Raw genomic sequence first — 21,444 nt, forward strand, 5'->3', positions numbered from 1 at the left:
CACATTTCATTATTTTTTATTGACACAAGCTCTGGTGTCAAGATCTGGTACCTCCCCCACATAGGGAAAAACGCTACGGCATGGGCATAAATTTTTAAAAACATTTTTATTTTTTGAGGGACCATAAGAGGATTGAACATAGGGTTTTAAATATATATATATTTTTTAAAGAAGATTAGAACTAAAATCCCTGATCTTTAGAGAATATCCCTTGCGCCGCCCTAAGGTTGATAATCCAAGAGATTTTTGAAGAATTTTTGTAAAGCACATCTCAATACATAAGCGAAAATAGATTTTTAGGCATTTTTATAAAGGTCTATTTTTCGGAAACTTCCTACTCAAAAATCGGATCTCCTGTCTATATACCACGTCTAGGTATAGACAAAAACGCTATGGTCATTCTTTAAGAAAAAAAAATTATTAAATAATAATAAATAAAAAATTAAATAAATAAAATAATAAATTACCCTGCCAACTACAGGTTGAGATAAAAAAACTGCGACCAACTTCAGACTGCTGTCATTTCTAAGCCACTCGGCCGACAGCTGTTAAAATTGTTACAGAGACAGCTCACAACCCTACAAAAGCATTTTTTGGAATTTTGATGGAATTCAAGCCTGAGGGTGTGATTTCTTTATATTTGGCTGGAAACCCACAAGTGGCTATCGTTAGAGAACTCCAGCATTTAAATATGAATAAATATTTTGTGTCTCGTACCATTGCTCGTTAAAGTGATACTGGCAACGTAGCTCGACGTCACGGAAGTGGACGGAAGAAAACAGCAACAAAAGCAGAAATAGTTCGAGCAGTAAAAAGGCGACTTGACCGAAACCCGCGTCGCAATGGCCGAAAAATAGCGCGAGAGCCGAACATATCACAATATTCCATTCGGCAAATATTGAAAAATGAGCTCGAGGTAAAGCCATTGAAATTCAAAAAGTGCAAGAACTTACATCGCAACAGAAGGAAAAAAGACTCAAAAGAGCTAACGAGTTGCTTCGCTTGACCGAAAGAAAGAGAAAACATTCGTTGTCCAGCAGTTTGTAAACAAACAAAATGATCGTGTCTACTTGCCAAAGAGGTCAGCTGAAAATGTGCACGTTCGGTTGGCCACCAGAAATCAAGCGCCGGCCATGGTGATGGTGTGTGCCGCCATAACAGCCGATGGTCGCTCTTCGCTCGTATGAAAATGTGCACCTTCGGTTGGCCACCAGAACTCAAGCGCCGGCCGTGGTGATGGTGTGGGCCGCCATAACAGACGATGGTCGCTTTCCGCTCGTATTAATCGACCGTGGCATCAGAAAAAATGCCGAATATTATCGCGAAAATATTCTGGAGGGTGTATTAAAGCCTTCGGCACGCACACATTTTGCCTGCAGACATTGGACATTCCAACAGGACTCAGCACCATCGCACTCAGCACGCGCCACCTAAGAATGATTACAAAATGAGGTTCCTCGCTTCATTTCCAGTGCACAATGGCCACCAAAATCTCCGGATTCCAATCCATTGGACTATTGTGTCTGGAGTATTTGAGAAAGCAGGGTTGGTACTAAAAAATACCAAAGTGTCTGGAATGGATCAAAATACCGCAGAGCAACTTTCGGGCAGCGTGTGACGGTTTCATTGGCCGTTTGAAGGCCATAATTCGTGCCAAAGGTGACCAATTCGAACAAATCTAAACTTATTCTAAAATTTGATGCTATTTCCGACATTTTTCGCTTTCATTTAATAAAATTTCAAAAAAAAATTGTAAAAATTATGCCGTCTGACTTTGTTGCATTTTTATACCCTCCACCATAGTATGTAGGGTATATTAAGTTTGTCGTTCCGTTTGTAACACCTCGAAATTTACATTTTTGGCCCCACAAAGTTTATATATTCTTTATCAGCATAAAATCTATGTCCGTCCGTATGTGGAAATCACGAACGAAATGAAGTAAGTAGATAAAAATTTACTCAAACGTGTATTATGTCTGCAGGACTTTTGGTATTGAAAATATGCCATATAGGTCCACGTCTTCGTATAGCCCCCATATAACGGTACCTCCCGATATTGGGTATTTTGATGATTTTAGTGACAATATTTACCGGAATTGTTTCAAAATTGGTATTTGAAGTTCGTAATGGATACTCCTGCCTATGACAAAAAATTGTCGGTGCAGGACCACGTCTTCGTATATCCCCCATATAACGGTACCCGCCGATATTCGGTATTTTGATGATTTTAGCGACATTATTTACCGGATTTGTTTCAAATTTTACATTTGAAGTTCGTAATGGATACAACAGCCTGTGACAGAAAATTGTCTGTGCAGGTCCACGTTTTATAACCGCCATGGTACCTCCCTATATTCGGTATTTTGAAGATTTTAGCTGCATTATAAACAGATTTTTTCAAGTTTCGCATTTGAATATTGTAATAGCTTATGACAAAAGTTGCCTATGCAGGTCCACGTCATCGTATAGACCCTAATTTACGGCTACATTCGATATTTTTAAGATTTTAACAGAATTTTTAACGGATTTAATTTTTTTTTTTTTTGAAAATTGCTAAATTTGTTCCAAATGGTTGAGGGTATTCAAAGTTCGGCCTGGCCGAACTTACAGCTTTTTTACTTGTTTTATCTCACCCTGTAGTTATACGAAGGATTGCTTAGCCATGATAAGCTTTTAGCGAACCTTGTAATGATGATTAGACCTACATCTGAAAAGAACGTTAGAGTTTCTATCTTCCACCTATCGAGCAGCCTATGTATTTCTCTTCACAACGTTGGACATCTACATAGAAGATGTTCAATTGTCTCTATCGCTTCTTCGTCCTCATAAAGTCTTCAGTAGTCGGGTCTAGAGGTCCGATATTTGATTTGATACAGTGGCCAGCCAATGTGTCGACTACGATTGTTAGATCGGACCTTAAAACTAAGAGAAGGGAGGATATTATTTTCCTAGATATTGCCGGCCAGATGGCCGTAGATACCTTGCAAGTGATTTCTAGGTTCAAGTGATTTTCAGGTGCCTAAAAATTGAGAGAAGGGAGGAGACTATTTTCCTCGAGATTGCCGGCCAGATGGCCGTAGATACCTTGCAAGTGATTTCCAGGTGCATATAATCTTCGATAAGACCTTTTTTGAATCGGCAGACATAATAGCTAATAGCGCGTAATTTGACTCTCTCTCTCTCTCTCTTCAATCGGTAGATCAATCGACTGGGAACTAGCCAATTATTTAATCCCATTATTTTTAGTATTTAATAACTTTAAGAAAATAAGGAAATATTTATTTCTGATTGCCGACAAACATTCATAAAAGAAGAGAACTTTCCCCATAAAAGAAGAGAACACCCTGTCGAATCACTCAAAGTTCAATCCAATTGAAAAGAAAAAAACTAAATCGATAAAAATGGTATTTTTAAACTTTTCAAAAAATTTAACATTTGATTTGACACATTTATTTGCCGCCTGCCACATGCCACAATTGTTATTGCACTGCCGCTCACTCACACACACAGAGCCACACAAACACGCTCTCACACACACACACTTGCTTATGGCCATTGTGTTTGTGGAACAATGGAGAAACTACTCTCAATTAAACTTTGGGTTAACTGCTGACAATGATGTAATTAGTCTGATGTCATTCTAATGGCTTTTCACCAACAAATTTGCTCAACAACATCAGCAGCAGCAGCTGCTGCTGCGGCAAGTGGTGATGGTGGTGGTGCTTTTGGTTTTGAGCTGCAATCTGTTTGGTTGGAGGCTAGCAGAGATTTACATATAGGATAACACCAGCCAAGCGACCCGACCGGCCGTCCGTCCGTCCGTCCATCTCTCCATCCATCCATTCATTGTCCAACAAAATGCATTTGGAAAATCTTTTCACAAACAAAAACAAACCTTAATGGTGTTGACAACAACATTAAGGGGGGGAGGGGAGGGTGGTGTATATTTATCTATGTTTGTCTACCGGTGCAAAGTTTTTTGGACTTTTAATGGTTCGAAGAGAAACAGGGAAACATGGGGACCAAGACTCAGAATTTTAAAGAACAAAAAACGAAGTTTTCTTTGCTTTTTTTGTCAGGAGTGTTGTTTTTTTAAGGCAGGGGTTCGGGGCTAATTTGTATTTAGTTGAAGCTCATTAGGGATGGTGATAGCCCAGAAAATTTTGAATACCAGATGATTTTCATATCTCCCTTTGTTTCAGGTTTAAAGTATCAGGTTTGTTGAAAATTAACTGTTGAACACAGAGCTAGAATGAAGCCTTAACGACGTTGGAAGCTTAAGACCTCATTAATAAAGTACTCTACATATTGAGGCTGTAGAATTTTTTTTTTTCGAATCTGAAATTTAAATTCTTAAAAAATTCTGAAGAAAAGATCAAAAACTCAACGATGTTAATATTCAGGTTTCCAACATTCGATATTTTCAATTTATTTTTTGTCCCCAGAGAACTCAAATTTTTGCCTTATGGAAAAATGTGTTACCAACTGGCATCCCTAAGTTTCACCCGTACATATGCATGCATATGTATTGCACATAAAGGAAGGTAATTAGGTTTTTTTTTGTTATTTTGTCATTCCGTCCATTGTATGTGTATGTGTGTGTGTGTTAGTGGAGGATCTGCTAATTTTTTGGCTAATTTTTGTGAATGCATTCCATTTCGAACATTTAACGTTTTTAATGAAAATGAGACCAAAAGAATTGTTAAAAATGTATGGTGATTTTATAGATTTTAAAATGGCATTTGGCCACGAATAGAATGACGGAACGAAGCACTGCAGAAGAAGGTAATAAAAGTTTGTAGAAAATTATATTCATTATTATTTTTAGTGGCATGAATTTCATTTGGTTTGGTGGTGGACCACAATTTTCATTTATACCGAGGACAGAAGTTTTTAGTGGAAAGGAGCAGGTGATTTTAGGGGATATTTTCAGGTCAATTTAGAGTTGTTACGAGAATGTATTTATTTGTTGAGGAAAAGGATGGTAACTTGACGTAAAATTTTAAAAGGGTTAGACCCGAATTTGAAAATTCGACACAAAGTGAAACGCTAAGATCGCTAAGAATTCTTTAAAAGTCCCAATTTTTGGACTGGCTGTACTATAAAAATAAAAGATTTTCAGCCTTTAAAAATGATCATTGGAGGACAATCTTAATAATATAGTTAGAAAATTCATTATTTTTTAACTAAATACTTAAATATCCCACGATTTTCGGTCTAAAAATTGAAGAGAATTTTTTTAATCAATACAAAAATTTAACGATTTTAAGTTAGAAAGTGGTTCCTAAAAATGATTGATTTTTTAACAAAAAATCTTAAAAATTTTCTTAAAACAGCCACGGTTTTTGGTCAGGAGGTCGTTGAGAATATTTTCTGTAAAATAATATTTTTGGAAAACATGTCTTTTAACCACCGCCATTTTTAGCCAGCGTATTTTTTAAAAATATTTTTGGTCTGAATTCTTGAAAAACATTGAAATTCCTTAAATTAAAAAAAAAAAATAAAAAAACATTTTTTTAAAAAAAATCCAAGATTTTAGGTCATGACATCCAAAATAATTCTTACCCTAAAAAAGTCCTATATTTCCTTAACAGAAGCAACGATATAGCGTTTATGACATGAACTCTTTTGATCAGGAACTCTTTAAAAATAGACGGTTTTCGGTCATGAGGTTTTACAAAAATGCGGAATGTGATCAGGAGTTCCTTAATTTATCTTTAGAAAATCTGAAGAGTATGCTATCAAAATTACTTGATATTGAATTCTCAATTTGAAATTGAATTCTCTTTGAAAAATAAATTAAAAAAATTCAACATTTTTCTGACAAAACAATTCCGAAACAGCTGTATATTAATTTCACAATTCATCAGATACTGCTGAAAAAAAAAAAAACATTGGAATGTGCCAGGTTAAAAAAAATTTTGGAGGGTACCAGAAAAGGTGAACCGAAATATCCATATTTACATTAGATCTATGATTAGCAGAAATATCGAGTTAAACAAAGTGGACCGATAATTCCATGTTCACATTCCTCTTTAAGAACAATTTTTAGATGTATCATGTTTAAAAATACTTCGCATTTTATGAGAGATATAACTATGATAACTGAGACCCTTTGTGGGGAAGGTACCAGAATTTGAAGGGAATTGAATGCCTATTCCGCCTTTTATGAGCGCTTTGGTTTTTCAAATATTTGATCTTTCGTGAAAGAGGTACCATGTGGGTCGATAAATGTCATCTTCATACCAGATCAAGTTTTAGAAAAATATTGAGATGTGTGAAATTTGAATACGATCGAATGCTTATTTCGACTTCTATGAGGGTTCGGCTGTTTAAAATTGTGACCTGTTATGGGGGAGGTATCAGAATGAGTCGTCCGATATTGCCATTGTCGCACCTAACAATGCACTGAAATATTAGGACTTGCAAAGTTAGAAAAAAAATCTATGACTCTTCCTCTTTTTATAAGGTAAGGTTTTTTTTTTTGAAATGTTGACCTTTTGAGTTGGGTGGTACCAAATGGTGTAGACCACTATTGCCCATCTCCGAAATTAATCTATATTTCATAATAATAGTACGATGTACTCTCTTCTCCGGACCGATCGACTCCAAATGTCCAAATAGACCTAGAGTCTTAAAATAAATATTTCAATAAGGCACATTTAGGTCGTATCAAAGATATGAGTAGCCTGAGAAGCCGTATTGCTGAGGGCATAAACATTTTTACCAGGTAAAAAAAATAATTTGAAAAACGACTTTAGGCTTGGTGGTCCTTGATATATATATTTAAAAATATGTATCCGCGATTTTTTCTTAAAATATTTTATGATTTTTGATCGTAAGATCTCAATAATTAACTATCCTTAAAAAGTTCCCGATTTTTTAGTTACAAACCCCTATAAAATATTCTGACAAAATCCAGTATATTGTTGATACGAAATTCTTGAAAATTTTAAAAAGTTCACAATTTTTAATTAGAATGTCAAAAAAATATTATATAAAAATTATGATTTTTGGCCCGGAAATGATATTTGACCAGGAAATTTAAAATATATATTTAAAAAAATTAAAGATTTTTGCTAAAATCCTTCAATTTTTTCTTTTACAAAAAAAAAAAAAGAGTTTCCGTCAGAAGGTTCTTTAAAATTTCGTCTTCAAAAATGGTTATGAAAAATTAAATAATTTTTGGTAAGGAAATTAAAAAAACAAGACTGAAATATTTTTCCTATAGTTTGACACAAATATTAAGGTTGAACTACACTGTGAAAGTCCGATTTTTAGGTGACATATATTTTTTAAAAATTTTAACCATTTATGGGGAAAATATCCCATGTTCACCTTAGACTTCACTCTTCACTCTTTTGTGATGTATTTTATCTCAAATATTTGGAATTTGTGAGAGTTATGAGAAAAAGTAGATAAATTTTCGCATTTTCCGATCCAGCCATGTCATGTGCCAGAATTGGACTATATCGGGCTCTCTCTTCGCTTAATTTCACAAATTTAAATGAGTGAAAAATTTACCATTTTTTCAAACTCGAGACAACAAGACAAACGATTTCATTAAAACCTGAGTTTACTTTATGGGTATTAGGTACATCAATCGTTAAATGTTCTGGCCAACTAAAAGCGTTCGCAAATTCCCCTACCTTCAATATCCCCCCTCCCTTTCTCATTAAAAATCATATCAAATATTCTAACTGCTATCTTGTTGGCAATTAACTTTTATATTTCACCTAGACGCGAATTATTTCCAACACACCCTTGCCTTCATTTCCATATTCGTTCATCCTTCTCTATCTATCTCTGCTGGTCTATGGCTCTCATATTTATGGGCTAATAATTTGTCCACTTGTTTTATAAATTGTCTGTACGGCCAGGACAAACACAACTCCCCCGCCCCCTCTCATCATTGGTAGGTAGAGAGAGAGAGAGGAGGAGGCCTGAAAATAATCGTTTATGGCACTTCCTTATTTGCAATGAAATTATAGCTTATGGCACTTTTACAACGGGAGAGGAGAGCACAACCTGCCTGCCTTCCTGTTGGGCCACATAAAATTGGAGTAACTATTTTTGCGTTGTATCATTAAATTATTTACATACAATACAACAATGCCAGTTGTTGTAGTTGTTGTTGCTACTTTCCAAATTGGTGGCACACAAAGTCCGATGCCCACCCAGTCATGTAATTTACCTGTATCCTGCTGTAATTGCTTTGCCGCACATTCAGCGCACTCCGCACATTCCGTGCACACCCCCTGTGGATCATCGTCGGGCGAATGTTGCAGTTGAATGGTGGTCGCAACATTGCCGCCGTTATTGGCTGCTGATCCCGATGTTGGTACCGAGGTGTTTGATGTGGCCGATGATGCTGTTCCTGCTGCCGACGACGCACCGGATGCTGGTGACGACGGGTGCTGTTGTTGTTGTTGTTGCTGCTGCTGTTGATTAACGGGTGGAGGTGGTGGCGGAATTTGTGAATTGTTGCGAGCAGCCAGCATGGCAGCTCGTTGCTGTTGCAAACGCTGAATGACTTGCAACTGCTGCAGGTGCTGGGCACCAAAGATGTGTCCGCTCAGAGCACCGCCAAGTGTGTTTTTCAGGCCATTATCCTTGTAGCCATCGGGTGGACTAAGTGCTGCCTCATCGACAAACTCAATGGGTGGTGCGAATTTAGGACTCTGCAAAAAAACGATAGAGAGAGAGAGGGAGAGAGAAAAAAACATTAAAACTGGAATGAATTGTTGTTGGGTAGACAAGTGATGGCATTTTAGGGCAAAAGCATCATCGCAACCAAGCCAGTGAGCCAGTGAGCCATCCAGCCAGAAATAAAACATCTACAAATTTAGCTCATCTTACTCTCATCTTAAAGAGGATAACGATGAAATTGTTGTTAATTTACTTTGGTTGTCATGGCTGCCTCTTTGCCTGGTTGTGCAGCAACCCAAAATTATTTAATCAAAAAGTTTCCTAGACACTTGGAAAATTAGATTTCTGCAATTTATAGCAATTTACGACCAGACTAAATTTAAAACGAAATTTCTAATTACATTTAAAACGAAGGTTGCTAAATTTAAACCAAAAAATTAAAAATATTTCCCAGTTCATATGTTTGCTGTTTGCCGCCTTCTATATTTTTGCACCCTGAAGCCGTTAGCTTAAATGGCACCCACCGCCAACAAACAGCCTTGAACCAGCTTCTCATCATTAATCTTAATTTAGGGTTCATGGTCTAACAGTTTTCCTTTCCTTTCCATTAAGTTAATGGGTCCTGTCAAAACCCGACTACACACATTATTTGCAATGAATCAGTAATCATGTGGTGGTGCGGGGCACATGGATGTAAGGCGGGGAATGAAGATTAAACGACAATGTCCTTCAGGGTGATTCCATATTCATATGTAAAGGTTAAAACGTAATTTTTATAATTAATCACTGGTAGACCTTTAAAAAAATTTACGAACCGAGAGTGTTTACTTGCTTTATAGAATCTTCAGATCAACTCTAGTTTAGTAAAATCCCTTGGATTTTTTTTTCCAGAGGTAGGTATTTATGCCAGAATTTTTTTTTTTTTTTTTTGTTTTTTTTGGGCGAATGTGCACATGTTTTTTGACCCGAAAGTCCGGGGGAAATATCCGGGTTAGACACACATTTAATAAACCGATTTTGGCAATGAAGATATAATTTAAAAGGTAATGAAAATGCCTATCCTATACAAGATCTGGACTTTCGGGTCAAATCTGAGCCCGTCCTGCAAGAAAAATATACTTTCCGGAATAAGGGTAAAAATACCTATCTCTAAAAAATATTCACTTAAAAAGTCGGAGTTTAAACAAAGCATCACTCAGTCCTGACGACAGATGTATACTCTCAGCCTATGTGCTTTTATAAAAAAGTAGTGAAATAACTGACTTACTGACTGAGAATCCAGGCCCTCACGAAATGGGTGAAGCTAGGATCTAGAATTCGTATTAAAACGGTACAAATAGTACTAAAATATACTAAAAATGTAATAATTTTTTTTTGGACAAACGGAATGAGCTAAAATTCTGAAATTTTGGAATGAGAGTCACTGATGGAGTGCTGGATAGATGTACCAACGAGATTTTGGAAATTCGAAGTTAAAGGTTATGGAAAATTTTAAAATTGTAATAAACTATTAAAAACTTGAAATTTGGTAAGGGAATTAGAGTTGGAAAGTAAGTGAAATATATGAAGATGATTTCGAAAATGTGTACTATATTTGTACGAGAAGTACTATGTGGTACTATATTTGGAACAATTTAGTATTCGGTGGGCAGATAGTGCTTGAAATTTGAAATTTACTATTATATTTATGTGTAGCCTGAACATATGGAGGTGGTTCTCAAAATGTTTACTATAATTCTACGAGTAGTTCTGAATGGTGCAATATTCGGTATTGGGCGAAAGGATAGAGATAAAATTCTAAAAATTATGGTATCTGTATTTGAGATTTAGCGGTGGTTTTAAAATTCGGGATGGGAAATTTTTAGATACACCAACATATTCCGCATTTGCTGAGAATAATAATAATTCAAAATGTTTACCCATTGTGGGAGAGGTACTAGCAAAAGAGGTCCGATTTATCCACCATCCGCACACCAGATGTTGTGCTGATGGTCATTTTCGGATGTGCCAAGTTTGAAAAGAATCTGATGTTCATTTTGCATTCTATGAGGGTTATGGTTATTCATTACTTTGAGTCTTTGTTGGGGTGGTTCCAAAAAAAAGTGGACCGATAGTACATATCTCCGAACTCGCTCTATGTTTGATAATAATATTAAACTCCTTTGGAGAGTTACCGTGGACACCAGCCAGACAAACGGAGATGGACAGAATCGACTCTAATTGTCCTTAAATGGATTTCATCCGAAAAGACCTAGGGTCTTAAACCGTTATTTTGATGAGGCCCGTATCAAATGATATCCACCTCCTTTAACCACATTGCTGGAGGTACAAAAATCTACGTTAGTCCTTGAAAAACATTCGTAAAAATTCTCCTTTGGCAGTCCTCCAAAAAGTATGTTATAAAAATACAAGTTTTTAGCTCCGATAGTCCTTAAAAAGATGTTTAAGAATCTATGGTCATAGCCCGGATAGTCTTTGAAAAACTTCTCTCTTTTTCAAAAAATACACGTTTATAACTCTGAAATCCACATTCATAGCCATGAAGGTCTTTAAAAAAGTTTTTTTTTTTTATAAATCCTCGTTTATAACACGGATAGTCCTTAAAAAAATATCTCAAGAATCCACATTTATAGCTCCGATAGACCTTGAATAAAAATGTTTAAAAATCCTCGTTTATACATCTGATAGTCCTTGAAAAATATTCTTCAAATCTTCACTTTTAAAGCTTAAAAAGACTTAAAAATTTTTCGATAGTCCTACAAAAAATATTCCTTATAAATGCACATTTTTACTAGAATTGTATTTTAAAAAAATTCTCGTTCTTAGTTAATTTGTAGCTTCGATGTCGTTGACGAAATATCACTAACAAAGTTAAGGATAAAATGTTCTCCAGGAATCTCTTTTTTTTCTAATATTTCTACTATTTATAAAAGTAAAGGATCCAAGTTATAGCTCAAATAGTCTTTGAAAAAATAATATTAAAAAATCGAAAAAAAAAAATTTTTTTGAAAAAATATTTTGTAAATCCATTTTTTTAGCTCAGATCATACTTGAAAACATATTCTCAAAAAATCAAGGTTTATACGTATTTCGCTGAAAAAAATTCTTCAGAAACCCCCTTGTGGCAGTGATAGTCCTTAAAAAATATTCTGGATAATAAAAGTTTAGTTTATAGTTCCTCAAAAAATATTGTTAAAGACCTTAAAAATATCTTTAAAAACACCATGGTTATAGCTCCTTAAAATAATACATTTTTAGATCTGAGTGTCCTTGTAAAGAAAAAAATATAAAAATTCGCCGTAGTAGCTCTTGAAGTTAGAAAAAAATTATAAAAAAAAATTAAGTTAATAGCTCTAATAGTCCTTGAAAAAAATTCTTGAAAAAATAAACATTTTTAAATCGACATTAATAGCTCTGGTCGTACTTGAAAAAATATTCTCAAAAAATTCACGTTTGTACCTTTTTCCCTAAAATAATATTTTTAGAAATCCTTGTTTTTAGCAGTGATAAAATGTTCATCAAAAATTCACAAAAATATTTTTTTTTAATTCACGTTTATAACTCCGATCGTATTTGTAAAATTTTCTTAAAACATTACCATTTTTTTAATTTTTTTTTAAAAAATATTATTCAGAAACCATCCTTTTATTAAAAAAAAAAATACTGGAAAATCAGCGCTGGGAACTCTTATAGTTCCTCAAGAAATATTCAAAGAAATCTTTTAAATTATCTTTAAAAATTCTTGTCCCAGTAATTGAAATAATGTACGTAAAAATCCACGTATGTGGCTCTGATTGTCCTTGGACTGAATAAAGATAAAAATTAACTTTTGTAGCTCTGAAATATTTAAAAACTATTCTTAAAAAATTACATTTATAGCTCTGATAGTCCTTGAAAAACATACGTAAGAAATTGACGTTTGTATCTTTGCATCCTTGAAAAAAAATATTTGTCAGAAATCCTCGTTCTTAGCAGTGGTATTCTTAAAAAATGAACATTTAGAGCTCTAAAGTTCATAAAAAATATTCCTAAAAAATCCTCTTAAATTTATTTAAAATCCCTGTTTTAATCTCTGATATTCCTTAAAAAATATTTAGAAAAAGTCCACGTTTGTAGCTCGAATAGTCCTTGAACAGAAAAAAAAAGAAATAACCAATCCACTATTGTAGCTCTGGAACTCTTTAGAAAATAATATTAAAAAATGAAGTTTATCTCTGATAGTCCTTGAAAAGTATTCTTCAAAAATGCACGTTTATATCTCTCAATTCTTGAAAAAATATTTTGATTTTAGCAGTGATAGTCCTTGAAAAAATATTCTTGAAAAATAAACGTTTATGGCTCTGATAGTTCCTCAAGATAAATTTAAAAAAATCCTTTTAATATCCTTAAAAAAATATCTTTCAAAGTCCACGTTTTTAGCTCTGATAGCCCTTAGACAGAAATAAGGTAAAACAAGTAAAAAATCTGTAAGTTCGGCCGGGCCGAACTTTTAATACCCTCCACCATTTGGTACAAATTTGGCAATTTCAAAAAAAAAAATAATAATAAAATCCGTTAAGAATTCTGTTAAAACCCTTAAAATACCGAATGCTTATACGACGACGTGGACCTGCATAGGCAACTTTTTTCAAAAGTTATTACAATATTTACATGCGAAGCTTGAAGAAATATCTGTTTATAATGTAGCTAAAATCATCAAAATTCCGAAAATGGGGGGTACCGTTATATGGGGCTATACGTAGACGTGGACCTGCACAGACAATTTTCTGGCATGGGCTGAAATATCCATTACGAACTTCACATGCGAAATTTGAAACAATCCCGATAAATAGTGTCGCTAAAATCATCAAAATGCCGAATATTGGGGGGTACGGTATATGGGGGCTATATGAAGACGTGGACCTACATGGGCCATTTTCTATTACGAACTTCAAATACCAAATTTGGAACAATTCCGCTAAATAATGTCGCTAAAATCATCAAAATACCGAATTTCGGGGGGTAACGTTATATGGGGGCTATACGAAGACGTAGACCTGCACAGATAATTGTCTGTCTTACGCTGTAGTATCCCTTAAGAACTTCAAATGCCAAATTTGAAACAATTCCGGTGAATAATGTCGCTAAAATCATCAAAATATCGAATATCGGGAGGTACCGTTATATGGGGGCTATATGATAACTTGGACCTACATGGCCCATTTACGAACTTAACCTGCCTACTGGCAAAATATACATGTGTGCAAAATTTTAGCCTTCTATCTCAATTTGTTCGAAAGATAGCGTGATTACAACATACAGACAGAAAGACAGACAGACAGACGGACATGGCTAAATCGTCTTAGAATTTTACGCTGATCAAGAATATATATACTTTGTTGGGTCTGACATGAGTATTTCGAGGAGTTACAAACGGAATGACAAAATTAATATACCCTCCATAGTATGGTGGAGGGTATAAAAATCCATTTCAAAATAATGAAGATTGTAGTTCTTGAAAAAATCTCAACGTTTGTAGCTCTGCATTCTTGAACAAATATTCTTCAGAAATCCTCGTTTTAAGCAGCGATAGTCCTGGAAAAAGTATTCTTTAAAAGAAAAATGTTTAGGGCTTTTATTGTTCCCCAAACTTTTTTTTTAAAGAACCACTTATAGTCCTTAAACATTTCTTTAAAAATTCATGTCTTTAGCTCTGATAGTCTTGAAAAAAAATTTATAAAAAATATACGTTTATTTCTCGGATGGTCCTTGAAAGTATATTTTTCAGAAGCTCCCATTTTAGCAGCGATAGTCTTTGAAAAAATATCCATTAAAAATCAACGTTTAGTGCTTCAAAAAATAATCTAAAGTTCTAAGAAATATCTTTAAAAATACGTATTTAAAGTTCTGGTTGCCCTTAAAAAAATATTAAAACATAATAATTTATAGCTCTAATAGTCCTTGAAAAAAAAATTTTAGAGAAACCTTTTATAGGAGTGATTGTCCTTGAAAAAATACACGTAAAAACCACTCACCACGTTTGCAGCTCTGATAGACCATGAAAAAAGGTCCAGAAGGTCTTTGAAATATATTCTTAAACATTCACGATGATCCTTTAAGAGTTTTTTTGCAAAACACCCCGTTTTAATCCCTGAGGGTGCTTGAAAAAATATCTCTGAAATATTCGCACCAAAAAACTGATTGTCCTTTGAAAAATTATCTCTAAAAGTCCCACGTTTTTAGCTCTGATAGCCCTTGTAAAAGTCCCAATAAATGTAATTGTATAGCTTTGAAAAAAATATCATCAAAAATTTTCAACCTTAAATAAATTTTGAAATTTTTATTAAAATTTGTGACTATAAATCCACGATTCTTAGACTGAAGATTGAAAAATCCAATGCATTTCTCTAATAGTCCTTCAAAAACTTCAATCGAAAATTGATTAAGAATTATTATTGTAATAAAATTCCCCATATAAAACTCGTATTGTCCTTCCAAGAAATGACATTCTAATTGGACATGTTTTTCAATTTATAAAACAAATATCGAAGTACGCTAAGAGTAATAGAAAAAAGTAACCCCCTAGTTACCAGCAATGGACTTGAAGTATTGAGTCAACAAATATGTATTCAAAATTGCTTACAAAATATATTTTTATTCTTATGATGATAAATGGGAGATCTCTCCCCAGGGATAGATGGATGGTTGGATGGATATGCTTATTATTTGTCAAGAATGTTTTCCTTTTTCTTCATCTTCTTCTTCGGCTTTCTATAAATATTCCCTTAAATAAACAGAAAATAAGAATATTGAAGTACTATTCCAGTAACAAATGGAAATAAAAGAAATGGGATCACAAGGAGCAGGGCCAAGCAAACCATTCAAAGTTCGTGTGACGATGCATAATCATACATCCAGTCAACCATCCATCCAGCCATTGTTTGTCATGTAGAATTATTTATTATTCATTTGCCAATCATTATGGCGGAGAACAAGAGGAACAACAACAAAAATACGAATGAAAATACATTCGAACACACACACAGACACATACATCATTGAGTATTGAAAATAACGAACAAAACGAAAGCGAGCCGAAAACATGTAATGTCAAGTGTCCTTAAGGTCCTTATGTTGGAAAAAGTATGTAATAGACCACAAAAAACAGAAATACATACATATATGGAACGAGTGCACGGCCTGCCTACTTAAAGTCGAACTTATATCATATTTGCAATTCCACTTCCCCTTACCCTACCCCTCCTCTATACGATTCTATGTTCGAGTATTGGGGTCTGCTGTTTTACAAAATCGCATCTTAATACTTGTTACAGACTCACTAGACACATGTGCTATGTAAAGGATGAGGAGGTATGGAGGAAGCAAGAAAAGGGCTGAGGGCCATAAAAATCTAGTTATGCCGACACACATGTTCGAAATTACCTCTTATCCCTGAATCCTGTCATTTGTTTGTTTGTTTGTTGCAGCAAACAGCAAAAACAACAGCAGCAATACCAAAAACGGAAACTGTAATGAAAACCAACACTTTCTAGCAGTGGCGGCAGCAGAAGCATTTTTGCAGCTGCTACACACCTCGCCTTGTTTACATCAAAAGCAACACATAAACCTAATTTCGAAAAGAGAATGAATAAAAGAAGCAAAACATAAAAAGTTTCTTTTATCTGATTTAGCCGAGTACTACGTAACGCTACCTTGCTTTGCTGCTGCACACTTGTGTTCACCTTCATCGTCGTCGTCGCTTTCTTATATGTCAAATGAGCAGGATGCAGTTAATGCATCCTTTACACTCATCCAACAATTGTGTGTCTACGTCAACAGCAACAACAACAGCCGCGCCATGATTTTTTATCATTTATTTGCGGGGGGCTTAGAGGGACTCAAAGCGTCTTCAGTGCCACCCTGTAAGACCAGCATAACATTTGCATCATTTACAGAGATCGACTTAAAACCCTTGAAGAATTTTTATAGATTTTGTAAACTTGAAATTATTGTCCACAGAAATAGTCCACTGTTATAGCGGTGATGACTTCAAAATATTCTGAAAACATCTGCTATTGTTTATTTAAATGTCCTTGGAAGAAATCCTTAAAAATTAAGATTCTTGGTCCCTCAAAGAATATCTTTTAGATACACCAATATTTCCTTAGAAAACACTATAAACGATTATTATAGTTTGCAAACAAATCTTACAAACCTTTAAAAATACTCTCTTATTTCTCTAATAAACCTTGAGAAGAATCCTCAAAAACCTATCGCTCATAGGTCGTATGACAATTTACCTCAAAATCCACTAAAAAAAAATTTAAAAAAATATAAAAAAAAAACAAATAAAATTAGAAAATATTCTGAGAATGTTTTACCGAAGCCAAAAAATCTTAAAAAATCCGATATTATAACTCTGATAATCCTTTAGAAAATATTCTTGAAAAAAGATGATTATAGTTCCTCAGCCCTCCAAAATTATTCTGAAAAAATTCACGATTTTAACTCTGGTAGTCCTTATTTTTTTACTACAATTCTCGATTATAAATCGTATAGTCCATCAAAAATCCACGACTTTGGCTCCGAGTGTTCAAGAAAAAAATGTTCTTAAAAAACCACAATTATAGCTCTGATAGTCCTTCGGCAATTATTCTTGAAAAAAAAACATGATCATAGCTCCTTCAAAAATATTCGTAAAAAATACACGATTTTTACTCTGACAGTCCTTAATTTTTTAAACTCAATTCTCGGTCATAACTCGTATAGTCCTTCAAAAAATGTCCTCCGAAAAATCCAGGTATTAAGTTCCGAAGAAAAAAATATTCCTAAAAATTACAATTATAGCTCTGATAGTCCTTTAAAAATAGCCTTGAATAACCATGATTATAGTTCCACAGCCCTCCATAAATATTCTGAAAAAAATCATGATTTTAACTCTGATAGTCTAAGAATGAATATTCTTAAAAATCCACAATTATAGCTCAGAATTCCTTCGAAAATTATTCTTGAAATTAAAAAGCTCCGCCGTTCTCCAAAAATATTCTTAATGAATACTCGATTTTAACTCTGATAGTCCTTAATTTTTTTCAATTCTCGATTATATCTCATATAGACTCCGAGTGTCCAAGAACAAATATACTTAAAGTTCTGGTAGTCCCTCAAAAAATATTGATTTTTTGAGGGACTACCTGATAATCGGCCGCAAAAATTTTCTTCAAAAATCCATGATTTTAACTCTGATAGTCCTTATTTTTTATTTCAAATTCAATTCTTGATTATAGCTCGTAAAGACCTTCAAAAATGTCCTTCAAAAATTCACGATTTTAGCTCTGAATGTTAAAAAAAATGTTCTGATAGTCCTTCAAAAACTATTCTTGAAAAAAAAAAAACCTCATCAAAAATCCACGATTATCGCTCTGAAGTTATCAAAACATAATTCTTACGATTTTAAATCTGATATTCCCCAAAAATATTTTTTTTTTTTAAAATCCACGATTAGAGCTCAAAAAATCTTTAAAAATCCACGATTTTTGTCCTGATACTCCTTCAAAATATATAAATATAATTTAAAAATCCGTGATTATAGCTCAAAAATCTATCATATCATATGCGGCCATGTCTCCGATATTCCTTTAAAAAAGGTTCTTCAAAAATTCCTAAAAAATTGTTTGAAAATTCACGAATATAGCTCTGAAGTCGTTCACAATATATTCCTCGGTTTTAGCTCTGATAGTCCTCCACAAAATATTATTGAAAATACCAAGATTGTTCTTCAAAACAATATTCTTAAAAAATTTCCCGATTATAACTCTGATAGTCCTTCAAAAGAATTAAAAAATGACGATAATAGATTTCGAAAAATAGTCTAAACAATCCACAATTTTAGCTTTGACAGCCCACTAAAATATAATGTAAAAATCCAGAACTCAAGCTCTGATAGTACTTCTTAAATAATTTTCAGCAATCTATGAACCAGCAATGGAAAGTCAACGAACTTCTTAAATCCGCTGAAAAATCTTTTAAATCCATTAAATACTCTATCAATGCAATGAGAGTCCCTAAAAAACTACCTAAAAAATGGAAGTCCCCTTGGGTTAATACATAGACTACATCACCCTTCTGGTCCTACATAAAGACTCTCTCCTGGGCGTCCAAAAAGACTGCCGGAGGTCTTATATAATCTTTAAGGCCGTCTTTAGAGATTCCCTTCAGGGCGGCTACATAGATTATTTTCAGGGCCCGAGTTAAGACTCTGGAACCACATTGAGATTGTTTGTAAAGATTCACATCAAGGTTTCTATAAAGACTGCATTCAAGGCTCCTTGGAGGTTGTATATAACCCTTCCAACCGCCATTAAAGACTCCCTTCTGTATATTTTTATATATTATATTCTTGGCTTCAATTAAGACTATTTTCAGGACGTCCTTAAGGTTATTTGGACGTCAGGGCATATAAAGTCACTCTTAAGGCGTCCATAAAGACTACCTTAAAGGCATCTATAAAGACTGGACTGGACAGGACGTCTATGGAACTTCCACTGGGGTGTCTTATAAAAAAATCTCTCTTGGGCATCTATAAAGACACTTTGTTTGTTTCTCTAGGACCTATATTAAGATCCCCTTCAGAATTCCTTAAAGGCATATCTAAGTTTTCCCCACTGAGTGTCTTCAACGACTCTCCTAAGGACAACTTTTTTGACTCTATTAAAGGCGTCTATAAAATCACCCTCCTGAGTGTCTCTAAAGACTTCCTCTTTGGTGGCAGGTCTTGTCGTTGATGTCTAATATAATGACTTCCTTCAGAGCATCTAATAAGACTATTTCCGCAGTGTCATTCTTAGTCGTCTATTGGATATCAATAAATGCTTCCACTTCGGCCGTCTTCACCTTTTTCAGTTGTAATTCGAATAATTTTTTATTTAATTCGCAACATTTCATTTGTAATTTGATAATTCCATTTTTAAATTCGAATTATTTCAGTTGTAATTCGAAAATTACAATTATAGTTCGAATGATTCCATTTGTATTTTAAATTATTCCATTTGTAATTCGAATTATACCATTTTAATTCGAGTTATTCTAATTGTAAATCGAATTTTTCCATTTTTAATTCAAATTATTCCAATTGGAATTTCTTCGCTTTTTAAATGGAATAATTCGAATTATAAATGGAATAATTCAAATTACAAATTCGAATCACAAATGGAATTTTCTAATTACAATTCGAATGATTTGAATTAAAAGTAAAATGTTGCGAATTACATCTGAAAAAATAGAAAGACTCTTTCTGACTGTCTGTAAAGGCTCTTCTTGCAGTCCACCAAAGGTAGGTTTCTGGCCCATTCTTTACATTCCTTTCTGAGCGCCAATAAATCCACCATTTCAGGCGTCTTTAAACTGGAGACTCTGAAACCATTACATATTCTTAAAGACCTGTCAAAGCTATAATTGACGATCCTTTCAGGACATGCCTTAAAGACTGTACAAAGAATTAGGTGTAAAATCGTTATTTTTTTCCTTCCGATCTAGGTTTTCTCTCTAAGAAACTCAGCTCGAATGGCCAATAAAATCTCACATTTGTTTGTATAGGGGTCTCCAGTAAGCCAGTTACTTCATATCTCCAAAAAATTCCCTATTGAGCTTCTTTCTTCAAATCTATCTAAGTCAAGGAAGAAAATCTTCTCTGGGTTAAAAACAGACAACAACAAATCCATACCTTGCTTGCTATGGTGGCTTAACGAAATGAGAAATGTGGAAAAAATATTAAAACGGCGCAGAAAAAAAAAACATTGTTCAAATTTAACATGTTTCTCGAACTCATTCTCGTATGTAATCTAACAACAAATGGATGGGAAGGCCAGGGGATGGGTGGGCCATTGGTTGGTTGGTTGGTTGGCTGGCTGGCACACTTATGTTGCAAAACAAAAATAACACAGGGGTATTGTGAAACGTTTGATTCTTCTTGTTAAGTACTTTTTTTTGTAGAATTGTGTTGTTGTTTGGTGCGCTCCTCTCATGTTGCAAACAACAAATACAAATGCATTTGTAGCTGGCAATACAACAAAAAAAAGCCCATAAGCGGAGCGACATGTTCAGTGGATGTAAATGAAAAGTTAGGTGTGCGAGGTGTGTGTGTGTGAGTGTGGTTCCATGTTGCATAGTGCGTAATACACGATGCTTTTGAATGGCATTCGTTTGTATGCAAAAATGTGTATGTGTGTGACAAGCAAATCTCTGACATTTCGTGGTGCTGTGGTACATTTTCCTCTACAATTGGAATTTCGCAGTTGGAAATGGATACAAAAAATAACAAACGAATTCCAAAAAATGAAATAGAAAAAAACGAGTTCTCATTCAAAGCTGTAATCCTGATTCTTAATACGAATAAGTTCATTAGGCATTGCAGGAATGTTTTAAATAGCGAGAAAGATATATCGAGAACTAGGATTACAATACGAATATCGAAATATTTTTCCGAGGACTATTAGAGATACTGATAAGATTTAGAGGCACAAACGAAGCTAAAACTGAAGATTTTTTAGTAAAATTTTTTCAAGGACTATTAGAGCTATAAACATGGATTTTTAAAGAATATTTTCTCAAGGACTATCAGAGCTATATCAACGTGGATTTTTAAAGAATATTTTTTCAAGGACTATCAGAGCTATAAACGTGGATTTTTAAAGAATACTTTTTTCAAGGACTATCAGAAACTATGAACGGGGATTTTTAAAGAATATTTTTTCAAGGACTATCAGAGCTAAAATCGTGGATTTTTAAAGATTATTTTTTCAAGGACTATCAGAGCTATAA

At 34.1% G+C, this 21,444-nt stretch overlaps 1 protein-coding gene across 1 annotated transcript in view; it reads right to left on the bottom strand.

Annotated features, from left to right (window-relative positions):
• Nucleotides 1-21,444, bottom strand: part of LOC101891507 (uncharacterized) — a 77,053-nt gene that overhangs the window by 30,164 nt on the left and 25,445 nt on the right. The window contains exon 3 of the mRNA XM_059120835.1: nt 8,195-8,681. Within this exon, the coding sequence (XP_058976818.1) occupies nt 8,195-8,681 (487 nt within the window). The remainder of the gene's footprint in view (nt 1-8,194; nt 8,682-21,444) is intronic.

Source organism: Musca domestica, unplaced genomic scaffold (genome assembly GCF_030504385.1).
Source record: "Musca domestica strain aabys unplaced genomic scaffold, Musca_domestica.polishedcontigs.V.1.1 18, whole genome shotgun sequence".
NCBI lineage: Eukaryota > Metazoa > Arthropoda > Insecta > Diptera > Muscidae > Musca > Musca domestica.